Genomic DNA, 24274 nt, shown 5'->3' with positions numbered 1-24274 from the left:
TATTGTTAACAAAATAATTTTTGAATGATTTAAAAATATAATAAAATAATTAAAAGTAATTATTCAAATTAATCTTTAAAAATTTAAAATTAGATATTTTAGTCTCAAAAAAAATTAATACACAAAAATATTCTCAAAATTTTATTCCGATAGACAAATCAGTTTCCAATTCATTTTTCGACAAAATAATTGTCCAAATCATTTCTCAAAGTTTTTAATTCTCCTATTATTATTATTAATTACATAATAATAATGTACTATAATTTTTGTATTTTTTTAAATAAAAATAATAATAAATTTATTCATTAAATTCTTATATATATATTTATAATATAAATTTTGCATAACAAATATAATCAAAAGATATTTTATTAAAAATTATTCACTCAATAATAATAATAATAATAATAATAATAATAATAATAATAATAATAATAATGATAATGTTGTTCAATAAAATTATTAAAAATTATTCTACAAGAAACTCAAAGTTAAAATTATTTAATATTTTTGTATTTAATATAATTAAAAGATGTCCTATTTTAAAAAATATTTAGATTTCAAAACATTATTATTGACTTTGCTTGTTTCTAAGGAAAAGAATGTCATCGTTCTTATGCACAAAACTAAGCTAATAATAATAAAGGTTGACATATAGTAAAAGTAAAATGGACGGAGAATTGTTATATTTGATAGAGAAAAACGTTAGGAATTGACTTGTGTATTAATTTTTTTTTAAGGCTAAAATGTTTACTTTTAAAATCTTTAGAAACTGATTTAGATAATTATTCTGCCAAAATAAAATCTTGAAAATTGATTGTATATTAATTTTTCTTAGGACTAAAACGTCTATTTTTAAAATTTTTGGAGATTAATTTAAATAATTACTCAATAATTAATAAATATTGTATTTTTTTAAATGACAAAAAATTTTGTATTAAACAAATAGCATTTTTATGGATTCAAATTTTTATAGCCACATTTGAATAAATATTTAAAAAAATACAAAAAAATTAAAAACAAAATTTAATCTCTAGCTTTTTCATTTTATTTTTTAAAAGAATTTGGTCATTAACAAAAACTTTTTTTTAAATTTACCGGAAAGATATTTATATTGAGTAAACTACAAAAATATTTATTTAATAATTTTTTTAATTTATAATCTTAACATTTATTTTCAAAACATCAGTTAGCTAAATTTTTTTATTTAACTATTTTTATAGTTTTCTAAACAAAAATTCAATATATTAAATAAATTTAATTTTAATACATTAATATTATAAAATTTATATAATCATTATATTTTATTCTTTTTTATTATTATTTATGTAACATATAAAAATAATTATTTATGCTACTATATTATTATTTAATTAAATATATATATAAGTATTTTATATTGATAATATATTAAAATTGAAGTCATATTAAATATCTGTTAAATATATTAAAATAACATTTTCCGATGGCATTGGGGCCCTCCTCTCTCTCTCCCTCTCTCTCTCTCTCTCTCTCAATATTTTGTCTTTCTCCCTTGATATATAATATATTTTTTTCAGTTTGTTGACTGTGTCTTGTGATTCTTGTGCATTTTGTTTCCAGCTTCTGTGCACGTTAAAGGTCACTTTTATTAAAGCCATTTGACACTCATTCTTTAGGGTAAACTTCCTTTATTTCCAACTAGTTGATCTTCATAACAGAATGTTAAAAAATGAGGATTGGTTGTGAACTACAAGATTAACAGGGTTATCAAAATACAATTTTCTTCTCGAAATTTATTTAATTTGACAGATCATAATGTGACAACATACTTATTAATTTTTATAAAATAAAATAAAATGAACTATATTATTATATATTTCATGGCTCTGGAATTCTGCTAACTCTTCTTTAATAGTGTGTTATTACTTATTAGCATATTGCTACATATGAATCTTTTTACATTAATATGTGCATTTAATATAGATCGGATATGAGGTCCATACCATAGAATAGACACCGAAGCAAATAAAAATAAGATACCATATAGACTTATGAATTACGAGTGGTGGTTCCCACTTGACCTTGGGTTCTTATTTTGATGGGGTATAAGCTGAGCTGTTCTTGTCATACAGAGTGTGTAAGTACAGAAACCACCCCAAACAACATTAAGAATAAATAATTAAGAAATAAAATGGAAATAACTTCTAGAAAACTTGCTTATTTGACTTCAAGAGCGGCAGGGTTTTGTTAAGTATACATAAGTTAGGGAGAATTTGAAGTGTATCTCGAGCTCACATATTTTAATAATTTTAATAGTTGATTTTAATTATAAAAAATATATATAATATATATTAATTAAAATTAATAGTTAAAATTATTAAAATATTAATATTTTAGATATATTAAATTCTTTTAAATTAATTTTAATATTTTAAAAATATTAATATTTTAGTAATTTTAGTTATTAATATAAATTTTATATATTATAATTAAGATTAATTGTTAAAATTATTACAACACTAATATGTTTAGAATGTTTAAAAACTTTTCTATAAATTTATGTTAAGTTTAATTGGATAAAGATGAATATTCAAATGGAGTGAAATATATGTATTTATGCTATGTATTTAGTTATTTACTTTCTGATTTCTGCAAATGAAGAAATCTATTTTCTTAACCTTTTCACATGCATTATTGGCCATGTTAGTCATCATTTTGTGGGCAAATCACTCAGTTAAGCTAAGGGATGGATTTATTTACAGAAATCCGCCAAATCAAATTCTGGTTTATAAATTAATCAATGTATATTTATATGTAGTTCGAATCAGGTTCATTCGAACTCTATTTACATATAATTCGAATCATGTTGATTCGAATTATATACAAACGCGGACACACACTAATTCGAATCAACCTTATTCGAATTACACCCACAGTAATTCGAATCAGAGTGATTCGAATTACACTCACACACGCTACACACAGTAATTCGAATTACTCATGATTTAATTCTGCCCATTCTTGTAATTAGGTTGATTCGAATTAGTGGGTGTGTGTGCAAGTAGTTCGAATCAGTGCGATTCGAATTACATATAATTAGAGTTCAAATTAAGCTGATTCAAATTATATATAAATGGCTCTTGATTGATTTATGAACCAATTTTTAGTTTGGCAGATTTTTATAATTTTTTCCTCCCCTTGACTTAATACAATGATTTACCCCAATTGTTCTATTCGTATAAGTACATACTAACCTTCTGCGATATTGAGCTCCATAATACTTATTAATACTATTGTGTATTTTGTAATATTGATAATGATCACGCTTATAAACTTGACATTGGAAATTAACAATATAAATCAAAAGATGTTTTTGTACGTTTAATATTCCATAAAAAAGAAGGAAATTAAATCGGCACAAAATAATTGATCCCACAAATAATACGACTAAAGGAAAGTTATTGTTGATCAGCACCTTTTACACATGGAAGGATAATATTTTTGTTAGTGTTGCAAGTGTGAGGAGTGTTGAAGTTAGTCCCACATATAAGAAAGCATAGAAGAGTGAGGAGTTTATAAGATGAGAGACCCATTAACTTGACACCTTAAGGTTTTGAGTTGGATGTGGCGTCATCTCATCTTATGTTCTCTCACTTGATTCCTCCCCGAATCTCCCCGATTGTCGAGAGCTCCCCACGGTTGGCCCAACAAAGTGGTATCAGAGCCGATGGTTTAATCGGTCTGGTGGTTTTAAGGGGTATTCAAGGTGAAGCATCGAAAGTCTTCCCGGCAAAGGTGGTTCGGGCGGCGTGTCCCGCGGTGTTTTGCAAAGCATGGAAGAGTGAGGAGTTTATAAGATGAGAGACCCATTAACTTGACACCTTAAGGTTTTGAGTTGGATGTGGCGTCATCTCATCTTATGTTCTCTCACTTGATTCCTCCCCGAATCTCCCCGATTGTCGAGAGCTCCCCACGGTTGAATCTCCCCGATTATCGAGAGCTCCCCACGGTTGGCCCAACAATTTTATGCCAGGAGAGAATTACTGAATGAGTAGATTTGAGATAATACTCAATTTAGTTCTTAAAGTTACACTCAAGTCTCAATTTAGTCTTTGAAATTTTAATTATCTCAATTTAATTCCCAAACTTTTCACTTTATGACGAAAATCCCTGCAGGGACTAACATGATTAAAATTTGAAAAGTTCAGGAATTAAATTGAGGCAATTGAAACTTCAAGAAATAAATTGAGACTCGAGTGTAACTTCAGGGACCAAACTGAATATTTTCTTAGTAGATTTAGAAGGAAATCTATATATTTGGTAGAAAAGCTTTGAAAGGTAGCTAAACGAAAATGTTTGATAACAAAAAATTATTAGCAAAAAATTATCGAAATTTATTAATTTTTATTTTATTTAATAAATCCTACAATAAATAAATCATAAATAAGATAAATTTTAATTTTTTGGATCGATTTTTTTTTTGTCTCTTTAATATTTTCGGTAATTAAACATGGAACCATACTTTTTTGTTTCATTTAATGGTGACTTAGCAAACACAAGTGAAGTAGTGCTCTTTGTGCGGAGAGAGACATATCCCCAACCGGAGGGGGCTGTTAATATGTCTGTCTCTTTGAGCTTTCTTTACTCAATCTTCACTATTATCTTCTCATAAATGTGAAAGCTTCGATCAAGTAGAGGTATTCATATTTTGATTGATGGTGAAAGTAAAAGTCTTGGATTATATTCTTGGTTAATCAATTACCATAATGTATACAATAATGTTAACACTCATTGCATAACTTGCATGGTTTTAATTTCCTTGTCAAGTTCTCAACAACATGAAAGTTACTTATACTGTCATTTCGTTTAATTATTCTAACTAATTAATAACTATGTATGTGTTATTTTCGATTTATCACAATCTTTTGTTTATTTTCTAACCACGTACGTAGTTAGTCTCTTTAGCTACTTGTACATCAAATAAACCATCAAGGTATCAACATAGAATTTTAAAGTATTTTTTTATTTAATAAAAGAAAAATATTAATTATTATTATTCTTTTGTGAAAAATAATATATAGTATTCAGATGTATTTAGATTAGCAATACAATATGTCATAAAGAACAATAACAAACAACAACAACAAAGCGTTGTCCTATTAGGTGAGGTCGATTACATGAATCAAACGACGTTTGAGCTCTGTTATGTATTATGTCTACATAGAGACCGTTTACATATAGATCTCGTTTGACCTCCTCATGGATAATCTTCTTAGATCTTCCTCTGCCTTTCATCCCTTGTCCATCTTCTATCTCATCCACCCTCCTGACTAGGTATTCTGTCGCTTTTTCTCACATATACGAACCACTTGAGACGCGATTCTATCATCTTTTCCACAATGAGTGCTACTCCAACTCTCTCCTTTATATCTTCGTTCCTTATTTTATCCAATCGCGTATGACCACTCATTTATCTCAACATCTTCATCTCTGCCACACTCAGCTTATGTTCATACTCCTCTTTAGCCGTCCAACACTCCGTACCATAAAGCATAGCCGGTCTTAAAGCAGTGCGATAGAATTTACCTTTATGTTTTAATGGCACTTTTTTGTCACATATAAAATCATATGCAATCCGCCATTTTGACCAACCTGATTGGATCTTATGATTTACTTCCTGTTCAATCTCTCCATTATCCTGTATGATGCACCCAAGATACTTAAAACTTTTAACTTTTCGTAGAATATTTTCTCCAATTTTCACCTCTATATTAGGATTTTCCATTTTCAGACCGAGCTTACATTCCATATATGTTAGTTATCGAAAACTTAACACAACTCTCACCTTTTATGTGGATTTAGGCGCAAATGTGTAATGTAGGCAGAGTTAGATTAGTAATAAAGAATAAAAATATTTTTTAACTAAAAAATAATAATTACTTAAAAATATAATTAATTTCTTTTCATATAATATATTACTCGAATATCATTTTTTTATGTTTGAATGCATTAATTTTAAAGTAATTTTATTAAGTGGGGAAAAAGTTTTAGGACTAATTAACTTAGCCTGAAATGCAAACATATATGATGTAGGACAAAAGTGGAGGTGATTAGGTTTTTCTACAATGAGTATAGAACGAAGCAGATATGGAATATCCATTATTATGAAATTAACAAATGATTTTGGTGATGATATTAAATGAGTTTGGTCTTGTGTATCCCTCAATTGTTAGGTGGTGGAGATGTCCTTAAGAAACAGAGTCTAAGGTACATTTTCATTTTTTTGGGTCAATTTTTTTTTTTTCACTTCATTTGCTTTCTATTCCTACTTCCTAGCTAGTTGCATCCTCTGGAAAATTGTCGGTGGCCCTGACAAACTATTTTAATGTCTGATATTTATTATTCATGACTTTAGCATATCTTTGAGTAGTTGGCATGGAATATGTATGTTTTGGGAGAAATTCGAATTTACCAAAACACCCTTAGGAAAGCAAGTTTAAATCTTAAGATCTTGGTGTATAATAAAGGGTGTTATGGACTTTATGGACTTGGAACTTGCTATGGAATAAATCATCTCGTCAAAACGAGTGTGCTTGCTTTTGTTGTTTCGTCCATACTAATAATAATTTACGTAAATTAAACATGTTCTTCTTTTCTTTATTACATGGAAAATGGACGTCTCACTGGTTTTGTAATATAATTGGCTTTGCTTGTTTAGGTGTATTTTTGTCTAGTGGATATACAATTTTCTTTTTCTATATAATAATACTTTTGCAATATCCCATGCTTAACTACCAAAATCGAGTTTATATAATACATGATAAATTATTATATGATTCTTTTTTTTTAAAGAAAAATATAACTATAATGCATTGAGCACTATTCAAAAAAGGAAAAAGGGAAACCATTATTATTAATTAGCTCATATGAGAATGATTTACATATATACTTGCAAATTGAATTTTTATTTGTTTATTTTTCTTGAAGCAAGCATTAAGAGGGAAAAAGAAAACATAAAAAAGGAGCATTTCAGGGATATAATTATGTTAGTCTTAATTGTGAACCACTTTAACTTATAAACAGCTCTTAGTCTATTTCCTATTCAAAACAATCACATGTTTATGACCGAGTCCTCCACGTAAAGAAAAGTGGAAAAGAATCCTTTATATGAGAAAGCGAAACTGATAGAATATTGAGTTATTAATTCTCATTTGGCACGAATGTAAAATAAAATAGTGGGAGAACAACATTTATATGTTATTCTGGTTTTGATTTAGGAATTTGTTCAGGAATTTTATAAGATTTTACTTTTTTCATAAGTTTTATACTATGAAAAAGTATTCATTATAATGTAGAAGGATGTGAACTTTGAACAGGTGACACTAGCAATAATGTAGAAAATATAAATTTTATCAAAATGCTATTTTGGCAACTGAAACTACAACTCTTTTGCTTCAATGTAATATCAATATATCATGCTATTTACTTAAAATAATTAATATTATTATGATAAATTAAGTATACTCAATTATTTTGATAAAGAATGAAACAATAAAATTAAGAGTTAATAGTCAATTTCGTCCTCGAAAGTGTCCCCGATCTCCATTTTCGTCCCCGAAAGTCAAAATTAATAAAAAACGTTATCGAAAGATACCCGTGTTGATCACGTTCGTCCTTCCGTCTTTTGGGTTGATGAGATGGCAAACGGCCGCTCACGTGGCACGTTAACTGCCAAGCTGGCAGTGAAGCAGGACGACATCGTTTTGGGTGATGGAGGCAGTGGCGTTGAAACGTCGCCGTATTGTGTTTTGAACAGGTTTTGAAACGTTGCGATGGCTTACCCCTGTCTCATATCAACCATCGCTCTGTCTTTCGCTCCAAAACGTGTCGTCTCCCACAAGGCATGCCCTAAGTGTGGAACCGAAGCTCTGTACCACCCTGACAAGGATCGTTAGTGCTGCTAGGCGAATACAGTGGAAAGGCTTTGGCCGTTGAATGCAGAGTGGGTGTTATACTGGCGCAGCATTGCTAGTAAAAGAAGGCATTGAGACATTGAGAGGTAATGATTGAACTCATAATATCATTTCTTACTTATTCTGTGATGTGGTGTAGTGTTAATATGGTGGTGTTAGTCTTCGTTTGATTTAGGGTTTATTCTGTGATGTGGTGTATTGTATATGAGATTGTGTTGCTTTGTATGGCTCTGTGACAGTAGTCAGTGATGTTTGAATTTAGTTATGGTTCTGTTGCATGTTTTTTTTTTGGGTGAAAGGTTGATTGGTACTAACTAGGTGTACTAGGTGGTGATTGATACAGAGCAGCTGTTGCTGGTCATGTTTGTTTATGCTGTTTTTGTGTTTGTTTGTTATTGTAGATGGAGGGTCCTCCCATGACGTTTGTCTTTCACCATGGTGGGTTGTTTAGGACGGGTGAGGATGGTGACATGGTTTATGAACCTGATAACACAGAGGTATTGATAGGTGTCGAGGGAGACACACTTGATGTGTTTTTCGTGAGGGGTTACTATAAGGAGCTGGGATACATTGAGGCTGGCAATTGTTGGTGAAAAGTTCCTGGAGTTCCAATTCCATCTGGGTTGAAGAAGTTGGAGAATGATGCTGACTTGATTGCAATGTGCAAGGATTGTAAGAGGAACCAGCACTTGATCAACCTATACTTTGAGGACTGCATCTCACAGCCCTGTGTAGTGGACAACAGATGGGAAGGTGTACCTCTTCTGGAAGCAGGAACTAGTAAGAAGAAGAAGTTGAGTTCCCAGGCCAAGATGCATCACTCCCAACCTGTGAAAACTCCCACAATGAACCACCCTCAGCCAAAGAAACCAACCTATGAGCCCACTAAGGCAGCCTCACAGCCCAGTAGGCCCAAAGCTCAGCCCAGTAAGCCCAATCCTCAGCCCATGAAGCCAGCCTCACAGCCCAGTAAGCCCAATAAGGCTTTTTCTCAGCCCACCAAACCAACACATCAAGCCTCAAATACCACCTCTCAGCCCATAAGGACTCCCTTGCAGTCAACAAAACTCCACCCTCAACAAACCAAAAGCAACAGTCAGGGGAAGACAATCCCACATCATTCCAAAACCTCCTCTCAACCAGCCAAAACACCAGAAAGTAATAAGAAGAAAGGAAATACCAGTGCATGCAGAGTAAGAAGATCCGGAAGAATTGTAAGAGAAAGTCCCATCCAGGATGAAGATTCTGACTCTCATGACTCGTATGAGAGTACTGAAGATGAGTTGTACAAGCCTCCAAAGGTTGTAGGAGACAGTTTATACAGCAGTGAAAGTGATTCTGATAGTGGAAAAGGCTCAGAAAGAAAGCAAAAGCAAGCTGAAGCAAAGGAGAAGCATAGGCCTCCTAAGTCTAGACTAGCAGATAAAGAAATTGACACTGATGACTCAAGTTATGAGGGTTTCGAAGATGAAGAAAGCTCTGAATCTGGTAAGCTCTTAATCTGGATTGCTATTGTTTCAATATTTCATTTGGCCAAATTTTAATGTCTTTTATGTTATGACTTGGTAGATGTAGACGAAGATGATGATGATCTTGGAAGTTTCTCAGATACTGACTCATGGCATTCAGAGGATTTGGGGAAGGAGTTAGAGTCTGATGAGGAGACACCTCCTGTTTATCCCCAGTACAATGCAAAAACCAAATTTGGAAACCTGAAGTTTGAGGTTAGTATGACTTTCAAATCAAAAGCTGAATTTATACAAGCCACTAGGGATTACACTATCCAGTGGGGCAGAAATATATTATTTACCAAGAATGATAGAGTTAGGGTTAGAGCTGTTTGTAAGTCAGATGATTGTCCCTGGGTGGTTTATTGTGCTTGTAACAGTAAAGATTTGTCTTGGCAAATTAAAACGCTAGTTGATAATCACACCTATCCTAGAAAGAGGAAAAATAGGGCTGCAACCCAAACCTGGACACTTAGCAAGCTAGTACCTAAGCTTAGAAAGCACCCAACTATGAAGCATCGAGAGGTGTATGATTGGTTTGTCCGAAAGTGTAATGTGTACCTCAATAGCACCTGCATCACCAGGGCACTAAAGGCTGCTAGGAAAATTGTAGAGGGTGATGAGATAGCCCAGTATGGTTTGGTGTGGGATTATGCAAACGAGTTACTTACTAGCAATCCAGGATCCAGAGTGCAAGTTGGTGTGATCCCAATGCCTGAGAGTCCTCCACTATTTGATCGGTTCTATGTGTGTCTTGATGCTTGCAAAAGGGGGTTTAAGGCAGGCTGTAGACCGCTAATTGGACTAGATGGTGCCTTTCTGAAGACACTACACGGGGGCCAAATTCTGACAGCTTGTGGACAAGATGCTAACAATCACATCTTTGTGATTGCATATGCAATTGTCAGTGTGGAAAACAAGGATAATTGGCAATGGTTTCTTGAACTGCTTCACAGTGATCTAGGTGACTACAGAGAGCACAAATGGTGCTTCATCTCAGATATGCAGAAGGTAATGATTTCTGTAAGGACTAATTTGATTTAATTATTATTCTTTGAAGGACTAGTTTGATTTAATGAATTCAATGTTGAGGACTGAGATGATTTAATATCTTTTCGTGTTTGGTATTTTGGTGCAGGGTTTAATCCCTGCTGTTCAGGAGGTTTTCCCACGAGTTCACCACCGCTTCTGCGTCTGGCATTTGTGGCGGAATTTCTCAAAGCAGTGGGGTAGTTGTGAGTTGAAAGACCTTGTGTGGGAATGTGCAAGGTCAAGGACAACATCTGAATTTGATAGAAACATGAAGAGAGTTAAATTGATCAACGAGAAAGCTTGGCAGTATCTTGATAAATGGCCAAAAGAGGCATGGACGAAGGCGCATTTCAGTGAGGTTCCGAAAGTGGATAACATATGCAACAATGCCTGTGAGTCATTCAATGCAAAGATCAAACACGACAGGAGTAAGCCTATCCTGACCCTGGCTGAGGAAGTAAGGAGAATCATCATGAAGAGTATGGTTGACAACAGAAAGAAGTTGCAGAACTACCAAGGAATTCTCCCTCCTGTTCAGCAAAGTAGGTTGGAAGCTATGACGGTGCTGTCCCGCCATTGGGCTCCTCAGTGGTCTGGTGATGAAAAGGAGGAGTTGTACGAGGTACATGGCTGGCCGACAAATATGGTGGTTGACTTGGGCAAGCACACATGCACTTGCAAGTTTTGGCAACTTACAGGTAACAACTTTCTTCCCTTACTTAATTAACAATGTCTTCATTCATATGATATTATAGTTACTGTATGAGTTTGATTGGCTTGATAGGAATGCCGTGTATGCATGCAATATCGGCAATACAAGATAAGAATGACAAGAGACCTGAGGAATACTGCCATGAGTGGTTAAAGATGGAGGCGTATAAGCGCACCTACTGTTTTAATGTCAATCCGGTTAAGGGGCAGGATCTATGGGAGAAAACGCCACATCCATCCCCAGTCCCACCCCCAGTGAAGCCTAAACCAGGGAGGCCAACAAAGAAGCGAAGAAGGGACAAAGAAGAACAACCTAGTGGGTCAAAGACAAAAATGAAAAGAAAATACAACCCAATCCGGTATATGTACTGCGGTGAGGTTGGACACAACAAGAGAGGGTGCGCAAAGAAAAAGGCTGTGGATGCTGAGGAACATGCAAGACAGATGCAGCTACAATTGGCAGTTGTTACCCCTGCTCCACAAGGTTCTGAACCCCAAGTGAACCCTTCTCCTACTGATACTGACATTGGTACACAAGCTGAGGCACCTATGCCTTCACTTCCATCACCCACTCAGGCTGACTCAGAGAGTGACAGCAGTGACTCGGAGTGCATTCCACCAACCCAAGAGCCCCTAAAGGTAGTATCATATATCATCACTCCTAAAAAAATTTGGATGTAGCCTAATCATGTAACAATCTCATTTGCTACTAAATCATACAGGATCAATTGATTGGTAGGCCAGCTAAGTTGCAAGTGATCAAAAGAAAAGCAAGGTCAATTTCCTCCCCTAAGCACATTGCAACTGGATCTGTGGCTGTTTCTGCTGAGACCATTAAAGGGACAAGCTCCGGAACTGCTAAGCGGCTGGAAAAATTCATGACCTTTGTGCCTACTCCAGGCTTCAAGGCTCCAAGGAAGAATGATGATAAAGTTTAAGTTGTTAGGAGTGTCTACTTCTTAACTCATTTTGTGTATGAAACAACATTCTGTTTGTTGCTTTTGTTTTGTGTGTGGTAATTTAGTCTATGAACAATGTATTTGTCAGCTAACAACCTTATGACTTTGTTATGCTATTTCTGTATTAAGACAATGTGACAATTAGCTGTCAATGACAAGTTACTATTAAGCTTGCTTATTATCTTCATTTTGTTTATGCCTCAACATAATACATGTAAACACAGAATTAGTTCCACACTTTATAAAATTATCCACATTTGACAGAAAATTGCTTCCAATTTCAAATAACTACTCTCATTCAAATCAACAATTTCAATACATCATTACATGTTCATACAGCATAATTTATTCATTTAGAATTACATAAGAAACAACAAATTATCACAACTACTACAAACAGCAGAATCATTAGCAGTTTCAAAGCTCTAACTTCAGCTTCCACAGTGCCCAACTTCCATGCCACCTTCACCCGCCATTCATCGTACTCACCTTCAACCTCCATATCAGCTCCTGCATCTTTCTTTGTACCCCACACACCCACTGCTTCGAATTCATCATCATCAACCCACTTAAAATAATTGCAGTGACTGCCCTTCTGCAATTTCATATGGGAGTAAACAAAAAAATCAGAGAACACCCAAAAGAGGATAAGAACATGAAAAAGCTTTAACTTCTTTTACCATCACTCACCCGGTACCTTGGACATGCATGGAACAATCTATTCGGGTTCTCCGCTGTCCCAGATTTCTTAATCACAGTCTTCAGCCCACAGAAACACGATCCATCATGCGCATTCACCCTCCTCCTTCGCATCGAAACACTGGATCCATGACTGTCGTGCGATGCATGTGACAAACCACCACCACAACCACCATCTCCTCTCTCCATCGACGCAGCCAGCCAGGGATTACGCCTCCTAGTTACCTCTGCTGCCACCGAAAGTGATCACCTCGAAGTATTTATCGTTCGTTTTGGGATTAGGGTTTATAAACTCGAAGGACTAATTTGATGGCTTAACCAAAACTTATCTTGTCAGCAACAACATCCTACACCGTGCCGTTGGCCAGCTTGGCAGTTAACGTGCCACGTAAGCGGCCGTTTGCCATCTCATCAACCCAGAAGACGGAAGGACGAACGTGATCAACACGGATATCTTTCGAGGACGTTTTTGATTAATTTTGACTTTCGGAGACGAAAATGGAGATCGGAGACACTTTTGAAGACGAAATTGACTATTAACTCATAAAATTAAATTCCTAGCCTCCTATTTTCTTTTCCTTATCAATTTTGAACTTGTTAGTTGCTTTAGAGTAACTAAAAGTTTCAAAACCATTCTTTCTCTTATACTTCCGTTTATAGTTCTAGCTATTTGATACACATTCACTCTAAAATTTTAGTACTAAATAATTACCATTAAGTATTAAACTAATTAAGAATTTAATTTTGTACTATAGAGCCGGATAAAAAAAAGAGGACCATCAATTACATAAGGTCGAATTAATAAGGATATAAGGGTTAATACATTAATTGGTCTTTAAAATATAACATACAAATTAATTTAATTCTTGAAAAAATGCAATGTATCATTTTTTTTTTTGTTAAGAAAATGGAGCTACCGTCCAAAGCTACAATATTTTGTAATAAAGTGACCCTCTACAGTCTACAGTGATCATCTAATATTTTCTTAAATTCAATGTATCATTTTGATCTCTGAAATCTGAATAATACTAATATGTCTCAAATTAGTCAGTCTATTATCTTTCCATAACAAAATTGTATCAAATGAAAGTGACATTATTAATTTTAGAGTGGCTTTTCTTCTCTTTTTCTTTTTGTCAAGGTAATTTAACTAAGGAAAGGTTTTGGGTTCTTCTTCTTGGGTCAGGAAGTTTTTAGGAGTTAGGGTCATGAAAGTTTTGTCACCCAAAAATGAAAAACGAGTAAAACTATAAGTTCATGTTTCCAGTTTCCTTTCACCAATTATTGTGGGATCGCACTGTATTAGAGTCACAATTTTCTTTTAGGGACAAACAAATCTATTCTTTTTTTGTGGTCAAAATCTATAGAATCACATGTGTTGCAACTTGCAAGACGTCCTAGCTTGGCCAACTTGAACCCTAATTAGGCTTCGGCACTCTTGTAGACCAAAAACACTCAGTCATCTGTGTTAAGGACAAAATACATTGTTACCTTGGGCTTTCAATAGCATTGAGAAAATGCAAAATTTTTGATATACAATATTAGACCCAAGTTCATCGAAAGTCCAATAAGACACTAACAAGTTGTTAGTATGTTCAGTTGGGGTGCAGACTGGTAGGTTTGCTAAAAAAAAGACTTGTGGGTAAATAATAAGCAAGGGTTAGGTTAAGGTTCTATGGAGGGAGACCGGAAGAGTCAGGTTCTGTAATATCAGGTTAGTAGTGGGTTAGGGTGGGTTAGTGTTTGGGTGTGGGTCGGGCTTCCTGGCCCATAGCATGACCAAAAAAAAAAACAAGGGTTACAACCATTCAACCAACTTAGGTTAGTTGGATAGTCAGCTCACTTGTCCGCTTTTTTTTAGTCAAGTAGATTGGATAACTTCCAATCCTAGGTATCACAACACACCCACACTACACATCCACACAACACTTAAAGTTTCATATTCAATACTTGGTGCACTCACCAAGATTTGAATCCGGATAATAGAACTTAGATCCATAACAGATTAATCCATGACCTGAAAAATATGGTAGAAAATGAGTTATAGTGAATTCTCATTTCTCAAGTTTGTTAGGGTGTTGCATAATTAGTGATTCTTCCGGTGTGAAATAGAATTTCTAAAGCTAAAGGCCACAATGGATCCCAAATTGGGTATTCAACAACAAAAGTTAGGATATGGGGTTTGCACTTACAGACCCTCCCTAATGTAGCAGTTCATTAGCATATTTGTAATATTTGTTGTGTTGTTTCAAAATCTTTGTCGATTGAAATGAAGCATTCATGTCCATAAAAGGAAAAAAGCAAGGGGAAAAAACATTAATGAGTGATTCCAAATGCAAACTTCTTTATTTTCTGTTATTTTTTCATTTCTTTTTCTTCACAACATCCATATTCTGTAGCATACGAACAGAACAGAACAACAATCATGAAGATTCTGAACGTAACAGAATTCGTTTTTCTTTCGGATAATCACGGGAGGCTTGAAAAATAAATAAAAAGGAGAAAGTAAAAGAAAAATGTTTGTTTCCTAAGCATGTGTGCATTCCAAAATTTAATGAGAATCTAAAAGTGAAAGTGCACAGTACTATAAGATCACTCGCGAATAATTGAATATAACACCCATCACTGTCTCATATCATTTTGTCATTTATTTTCAAACCACACAGCTACAATCAAACGCAGCCTTCCCGAATTTTCCAACAACGCAATTTCAAACTCCCATAATATCATGATTACGTCATCATAATCTTCATTTTCACAATCTCCCCAAAGATAGTAGTAAATCCAAACTTTTCATATCACTACAATCATGCCCAAACCATCATTTTTATTATCAATCATTTCTTCAACAAACAATTTCTTTCACGCTACTTAAAAACTTTTAAATTTAGTTTGGATGCATTAATTTAAAAAAAAAATTAAAGAGTGAGTTTAAAATTAATTATTTTTATTAATATAAAAATTTTTAACAAAATATATTAAAATTTAATTTTAATGTATTGATAATATAAAATATTTTTTTGAGATAGTATTATGTATATAAGAAAAAAAAAGTAAGATAAAAGAAAGAATTACTCTCAAATTTTCACAATAAAAACAAACAAAACAAAAATGCATAAAATATGTGCAATCATCTTTTTAAGAAACAAAGAGATTAACTGAAATTCTAAAATATGTACCAATGGTGAAAAAAAAAAAAAAAAAACCCTCTGCACATGTATGTACACATTTTCCATCCATCACCGTTGCACCATTTCCCATATTCTCCAACTGATTCGGTTCTGAAAATTAATCATGGTTGGCGCTGGGACTCACTCCTCCAAAACCCAGTTTCTGCGAACCGGGCCCACATCTCCTTCTCCATAGGCCACACTTCTTTTTCCTCAACCGGCCTGGGTTCGACCGAAACCGGTAGCGAGTCAAACGACGGGGCGAGGCCGCTAGACCGCTGGTGCCGCAGCAAAACGACGTCGTTTTTGGAATCTCTCAGCATACGGTGTCGTTTCTTCTTGTGCAGTGCTTTGCGCACCAACCCCGCTGGAACCCTGTAAATGGCGAGAACTGCGAGGTTTATCACGGCGCAAGGGCAGCAGCACACAACGGCGGCGCACTCCGCCGCGCTTCCGCCGGCAACTTCACACGCGCGCCGCCGCCGCGACGGCGGGTTACTGACGACGATGACCTGGCGAGACATTTTAAAGATTTGAAGATTTTGAGAGAGAAGAAGAGAAAGAAAGAAAGAGATTGTGTCTCTTTCTTTCTCTCTCTATGATCACAATTCACGGAAAGAAGCGAGTGTGATTGTGAGGAATCATGAATATTCTGAAAAATGAGAGAGATTTTAGGATTCTTGGGTTTGAAGTTTGAATGATTATAAATTGGGGATGAAAGGGGATAAGTGAGCGGTTATGGATGGCGCTCCAGATGAGAAAGAATGAAACGAGAAATGAGAGGTGCACGCGGTTTTTTCTAAGTCTCTATGACTCACATAGCTTGAAATTCGTTATAAATGGATATTTTATATTTAACTATATATATATTAATTTGGATTAATCAAAATCTGTGAGATTTCAAGTTTGAACCTTCTAGAACTATCCAAACTGCTATTTACAGCAGATAACATTATTATTCATATAGGTTTTTAATTTTTTGTTTTAATAATATACGATAAATATGTTAAAATTATAATTTTCATATATTTTTATAAACACTCTTGTAATTTATAATTTGAACATATATGTTTTAGAATATATTAATTTTCTTTTGGCCAAGAGAAATAGTTGCTCAACTTTCTATCTCTTATTTGATCAATGACTTAAAATTTAAGTTTTCGATTAAGTGCTTGTTCAAAATTTTTTTTAATAAAAAATATATTTTTTAATTTTTAGTGTATTTAACTAATTTTTAATAATAAAAATTAAAATAATAAAAAATATTTTTAAAAAAATTATAATTTACATTCTTTTATAAATTTTTTTTTTAAAAAATATGTTTCTCACATAATAAAAAAACAAAAATTATTTTTATTTTATTTCATTTAAACATAATTAATAAATAAATAAAAATTTAAATAAAATTATTTAAAAAACGATTTTTTTTATAATAACATCCGAACAAACTCTAAATCTCTAAATTACCCTCATCAAGCTTGGTTTGCCTTTAATGTCCATTAGCTTATGCTTACTCGTAAAATCTTTACGATATTACTTAATTATGAATTTGGGTGTTACAAGCTTAATATTTAAGAAAGTTAACAATTGGAACGTAGTAAGAATTAGAATAATTTACGTAGATAAATTAAATAAAAAAAATTGTAAAATATTTTAAATTAAATTTAGTTATATATTTGTTTTGTTTGACTTTATATAAATATAATCAAATAAATTTAATTTACATTTTTTTAGTGTAAATTGAATAAATTTGATTAGATTTATTATTGTGTATACATAATAAATTGAATCAACTTGATTCATTTAATATTAATATAGATTATTAACATTTCTTATTTTTAAGTTAATCGTTATTAATTTTAAAACATAAATTAATAATAAAACACTCCATTTAGATTAAAAAAAACGAATAGAAATTCAAATTTTGTGTTTTAGTTCAAATTTCATTAAATTTTAATTTTGACAAATTTATAAATTCAAAATGAAACAATAAACAATTTATAAAAATTTCATTAAAAAATATCCTGACTCATCATTAGCATCTGAAAAATCGTTAATAAAATTTTTTATATTGAAAAAGTTAATATAAAGTATTGTCTTCCAAAGTAGTATATCCGCTGATAAAGCTCAATTAATGGAACGTTGCATTTTAGTCATACGCAATGCATTATCATCGGATCTATCCTCCGATAAATTTTACGGTAAACCTGATCTAAATTCAAAATGTGTGGCCCTCTTTTCTCACTTTCGAGAACACTCTTCTCTCTCCCTCATTCTCTTCTCTCTTCTCCCTCCCCCGCAACTACCTCTGGCACCCCCCATCCACCCTCCTCTAGCGCTCTCCACCTTCATTTTCCTCCAAAATCTGCATCAAATTGCCTGTATCGTGTTTCGTTGCCTCAAACGGAATTGCTCCTTCTGTCGCCACCACCATTGGAAAAGTTGTCACTGCACTCCTTTTGTCGTCTGGGTTGTGTCTCTCCTCTGTTGTCCAGGTAGGTTGCCCTCCTCCCTCTCCTCATTCCATCTTATTTTCATTTTTTTAATAAAAAATCCGAATCTCTTTTTGCCCTCTCCGACGGTGCACCTCCTTCCTTTCCCAAAGTTTGAAGTTGCGAGTTTCTCTATTCGCCATTCTGCAAGTTCTGCTATCACCTTATCGTTGTCTTTTGCTTCTCATCATTGTCGCTTTTAAACCTGCTCGCCTCCAGCTCCATTCCTTCCGGCATTCAGGTATAGTATGCGACTCTGTTACTCAATTCAGTTCTTCAGCATCTCATAGCTAATTGTTCTTCTTTCATCTCTGTTAGTTGTTCTTCTTGTTGCTGATTCTTCTTGTTAATTGTTATATTGTTGTTGCATAGATGTTCAATTCTTATAGTTATTGAATTTATTTACTGTTATTGTTATTGATTACTTAAATTTTTTGCTAATAATTATTTAATTCTCATAGTTATTGTTGTTATGGTTCTTGCTCATTTGTTAGTGATTATCACATTGTTGTTGTTGTCATTGTTCTTGTTGATTTGTTAAAATTTTTTGCTAATAATTGTTCAATTCTTATTAATAATTTTTTTACTAAATTTTTGTTTGGTGTTATTAATTTTTTTGTTATATAGCTATTGAATTTGTTTGCCTAGTTGTTATTGTTCTTGGTGCCTACTTATTATTCTAGCTGTTATTTATTTGCATACTAATTGTTGTCTATTTATTAGTCTTGTTTGGATTTTTTTTGGTTATTTGACTTGTGCGGACTTAGATGAGATTATATAGTACTTTAGTTAATGCAAAATTTTTAATTTGGATAAGATTTTAATGTTTATATTAGAATATAATTAAGTTTTGTGTGTTTATTTATATTTTATTATAATTCGGTTATCCCGATAACAAGCTGATAAGGTCTAATACAAAACTTTATTCCAGGTAGATGAGACACACTGCTAGGATATATAGTGTTGGTGGAGTCTTGGGACTTCGGGTCCTTTGTCGATTACGCTATGCTTTATTTTATTCTTTCGTTTCCTTGTTTATGCCTATGCATCTTATTATTTTTCGCATGCATTTTAAGTATTTAGTAAAATGCTACCCTTATCATAATAATAAGGTTTTAGTTTCTGCTTCTTTGTATATATTAATGTTTTTTACGGTAAATTTTAAAAAGTTCACCCATTTATAAATATATAATACATGTTTTTTTTTTAAATCACTTTTTATGTGTGTTATTTGGTACTTTATGTATGTATTTGTCCGATCTCTTAAAGACCCATAGTTAACAATAATATCATTAGTGGACCAGAAAACAATAAGATCATCATTCTAATAAATAACGCGAATAATGTAACTCTGAATACTTGATTTAGAGAGACATATTTAGCACTACTTATCTCGATCTAGAATTACTATTATAGAAATGAAAAATATACAAACAATGTAATACTAGCAGTATCATTGAAAGCTTTTCAGATGATTATAGTAATGTAATAGGTTCAATATACTCTTGTAGCAGTAATAATATAAAGTATAAGATTATGGTAACATAACAAGTTCACTACACTAATCTTTTGATTCTTCAACCACACTTGCAATTTTGTCAAAGAATTAGGATAAAGAATTCAAGATAAAAGAATGGGGAGAGACAATAAATTAGTTAATTGTTAGTATCATAAATAATTTAGTATGATTGATTCTTTATGTAATGTAGTAGTATTAATATAGTCTATTCTCTAATGCTCATCGGTATTACTCTTTTGATTTCTGATTTAATTTTGTTCAATTTTTGTAATTGAGGGTTTAATACATTTTAAATCTGATTTTTCTGCTTAATTGAATTCTCTCTTTTTTTAAAAATAAACTTTGATATTTAAACTTGTTTGTGAATTTTCAACTAAAAATTATAGATAAATTATTATAAGAAATTGTAAAATTTTGAATTTTGTTAGTTGAAAAATTATTAAGTTTAAATATTTAAAATTATATATTGAATTTTCAAACAAATTTTAAAAAAAAATAAAATTTAAGTTTACCATTGAATTTACTGTCGATTAAATCCACCGGTAACTATTAATTTAATTATTAATAATAAATAATATATTACCGTAGGATTTACCGAAAAAAAATACGACGGTAACAAATTGTATTGATATTATTGTATTTGTATAAATTGATAAAAAAATTCAATAAATATTATAAATTTTAATATTTATCCTTCTAATTTCTTTTTTACATGTTTTACAGGATATATATTCAAACTTTTATATAAAATAATCATGAAAAATCAAAGAATTGATGCATTTTTAAGAGGAATGCTAATATTCAAGAAGGAGAACGTATAATTTTTACAATATCAACCCCTGTAGATAATTCTTCTACTTTAATGAATCACGAAAAAAGTGAGATACAACCTTCAAATGTTTAAAGAGTTGCATCTGATGAGTTTGACCTTAATTCTTTAGAACGAAACACTGAAAAACGGCTTTAAATTTGGCAATACCACCCAAATCAGAGAAATGAAGTTAGACGAGCTTATCTTAAATGGGGTCCATATAAAAAATATCTTGACAATTATCTTCTATCTGGCCACCCCAAAATTTTATTTCAAGCTCCGCCACTTAGAACCTTTGCTTTCCAGAGGCTGAGTTTTTCTTCCACCTTATCAATGATCGGTTTCCAAGTCTTCACCATACGAGGATTCGCACCCAAGAAAATCCCGAGATACCTAACGGGTAGCACCGCTTTCTTGCACCCCAGCAAACCACAAGCATGATCTATCCATTCCTGCTCACAATTCACCGATATCAAACTTGACTTATCAAAATTAATGCTCAGTCCCGACATCAACTCAAAACACCGCAACAGTCTCCTATAATTGAGTATTGTCTCTGTCACCGGGGGCAAAACAATATCGTATTATCTGCAAACTGTAAGTGCGACAATTCGATATGCTCTCCTCTGACCAGTAGCGGTTCAATGCGCCGTTCCTGACAGCTTCTCCCACCATCCAATTCAACACATCGACCACCAACACAAACAAAAATGGAAAAAGGGGGTCCTCTTGTCTGAGCCCTCTTTCCATGTTGAACGGCTTGGATGGTGACCCATTCACCAGAATAGACATAGTGGCCGTGCTGACACACTCCTTCACCTAATTCCTCCAACGTTGTCCAAATCCCATTTTCTGTAACGCTAGATCCACGAAACTCCATTTGACTCTATCATACGCTTTATGAAAGTCTAGTTTAATGATCGCTGCTTTTCGTCTCTGTGCTTTGAGCCAATGAACTGTCTCACAGGCTATGAGAGCACCATCATGAATTTTTCTACCTTTAACAAATGCCGTCTGGGTCTCACCCACCAAGCCCGGCATAACCGACCTCTTTCTTCTCACCAGCACCTTCGAAATCACCTTTTACACACATCTCACCAAACTAATCGGCCGAAAATCCTTTATCTTCTTAGCACCCAGGAATTTTGGGGCCAGAGTCACCCATGTTATATTCGCATCTGATGGTAGCATTGCCCTTTGGAAGAAATCCATTACCGCCTCCGTGAACTCTTGCCCAATCTCGTCCCAACATTTCTTGATGAAATTCATATTATATCTATCACTATCTGGGGTTTTAGACGATTCACAATCCCATACTGTGTCCCTGATTAAAACAAGACTTATTAATAGAATATATATGACAATCAATCATTATTACATAACGTTTGTCATAATTGGTTTAAAAGTTGTGGATGTTGTTTATTACACATTTTTTATATCGAAATTATTTTCATTAGTAATGTATTATTTTCATTTATTATATAGTTGTTTGTTAGAGTATATTTTTAGAATATAAAGAATTGTTTTTTAAATGAATTTTTTGTTTAATTTATTTAAATAATATTCATTATAAAATAAAAATGTAATAAATTATTTTGCAAAATATGATTTTATTCAATAAATATTATACATAAATTAAAAATGGAATAAATCATTTAATAAAATCTATAATTGTTTATTATCTATAAATTGATTTTATATTTTTTATTTTTTTGTAATTCTTTTACATGCTGACCTGACTTGGAGTGGAACTGCAGTTGGGATTTGCCCACTGAATTGCTCTTAGAGCTCTGAGTTTCAGTTTCTGATCCGATGCCTTACCACTTTATGTTTCTTGAAGTGCAACAAAACAAGTGCTTTTTCTGATCGAATAAAGTAACTACTACACATGCATGATTGAGTTTTAATGGTCCTGGAAAATCAGTACACTGTGTAACAATAAAAGACCATTTTTATTTTTAGTTTTTTACGATATTCCTTAATTGATAGATTAATGATTTATCCACAGTAAATTTGATTTCTATTTAAAGATTTGTCGTTGGCCAATAAGTCCTTATATACGCAAGGATTTAAAATTTTCACACTTGTTTAAGTGGATAAATGAACTAATCACTCGACTAATCTAAATTGTTTGAATGAAAGATAATTTAATATATGCAATTGTATTCAAATTAATTTTTAAGTGAGTATAAGTAATATAATTTCTGAAAATGGATGAATAGAATGTAATACATATATAAATCTAAGTATCTAATATATGATTTTCGAAACCTATGTAAAGAGGAAAATGTGTCAAGTGTTTGATGTGCAGGAGAATTAATATGTTTCTCATAACATGTAAGTAAAATAAAAATTCATTTTTACAACCTGCAAAAAACAAAATAATAAATAAAAAATTAAAAACTATTTCGAAACCTGCAAAAAATTAAAATAATAAAAATATAAATCATTTTCACAACTTGCAAAAAATAGTGTCTATATCTCAATTTGGTTCAACTAATTTGAAGCATTTCACACATTTGCTTTCCAATTTCCATAACCAAATTTTTTAGCCGCAATTGCAAGTATACTTTGTTTTAGCCTTAAAAATTGTATAAATAATAAGTTATTAAAATTACAAAGAAGAGGGTTAAATATGAACTTGAATCTATTATGAACTGTTGAAAGTAAAATTTAAATAATTTTGATTTCAAAATAAATAAATAAAAGCGTCATATCATTATTTGATTTGAGAATTAGTTAAAATAAGTATAAAGAACTTGATACAATTTTGGTTTTTAGGGAGTAAGGAGGAATATAATACTACTTGTTAATATGTTTGAATATTATGTATGGTTTAGAGTTGAAAATTCTACTTGTATGGTTTAGAGTTGAATATAATTCTACTTGTTAATATGTTAATATGATTGAATAAGCAGCATGGTCGTGGAGCATGATAATTTATAAGACTTTGCTAACTGGTATCTTTAGAACAATAGATAAGGTTAATAGAATAGAAAAAATTTAACTTTATATTTATTTAATTCAACGTTAGAAACTTCGAGTTAGTTTGTTATTTTGCAATATAAATTTTTTACTTTAACTTCTTAACCTTAAGGTACTTTATAAAGCAAACATGGCTGCTGCAGCAATGAAGCCAAACACTTTGACTAACAAGTCAATATCGACACAACTTCAAATTTTGATATAGTAACATAAATAATGCTATTGACCAAAATGCTATTTTCAAAATGTCAAGTATAAGGTAAATCATACTAAGTCTTACTCTTTAAGTAAATCTCAGTTAAATAATATTGTATGTTCAAGGGTGAGTCATGGCTGACTGTTTCAAGCATTAGGATTAGAACAAATGAACGAATGACATCAAATTTTTGTATTTATTGAATGGTAGGGTCCCTTTCGAATTCTAAGTGCTCAA

At 32.4% G+C, this 24274-nt stretch overlaps 1 protein-coding gene across 1 annotated transcript; it reads right to left on the bottom strand.

The window, feature by feature from the left end:
* Positions 1-16037: 16037 nt before the first annotated feature.
* On the bottom strand, positions 16038-16851 carry LOC130970112 (uncharacterized). Its single transcript, XM_057896098.1, has one exon. The coding sequence runs from the start codon at positions 16556-16558 to the stop codon at positions 16157-16159; it is 402 nt and encodes a 133-aa protein (XP_057752081.1). The 5' UTR covers positions 16559-16851; the 3' UTR covers positions 16038-16156.
* Positions 16852-24274: the final 7423 nt, after the last annotated feature.

Source organism: Arachis stenosperma, chromosome 3 (genome assembly GCF_014773155.1).
Source record: "Arachis stenosperma cultivar V10309 chromosome 3, arast.V10309.gnm1.PFL2, whole genome shotgun sequence".
Taxonomy (NCBI): domain Eukaryota; kingdom Viridiplantae; phylum Streptophyta; class Magnoliopsida; order Fabales; family Fabaceae; genus Arachis; species Arachis stenosperma.
Note: the sequence above shows the minus strand (reverse complement) of the source record. Positions and strands in the feature narration are given on the sequence as shown.

Excerpts from the sequence above, each read along its gene's own strand:
- LOC130970112 (XM_057896098.1), bottom strand. The coding sequence starts at position 16,558 with ATGTCTCGCCAGGTCATCGTCGTCAGTAACCCGCCGTCGCGGCGGCGG.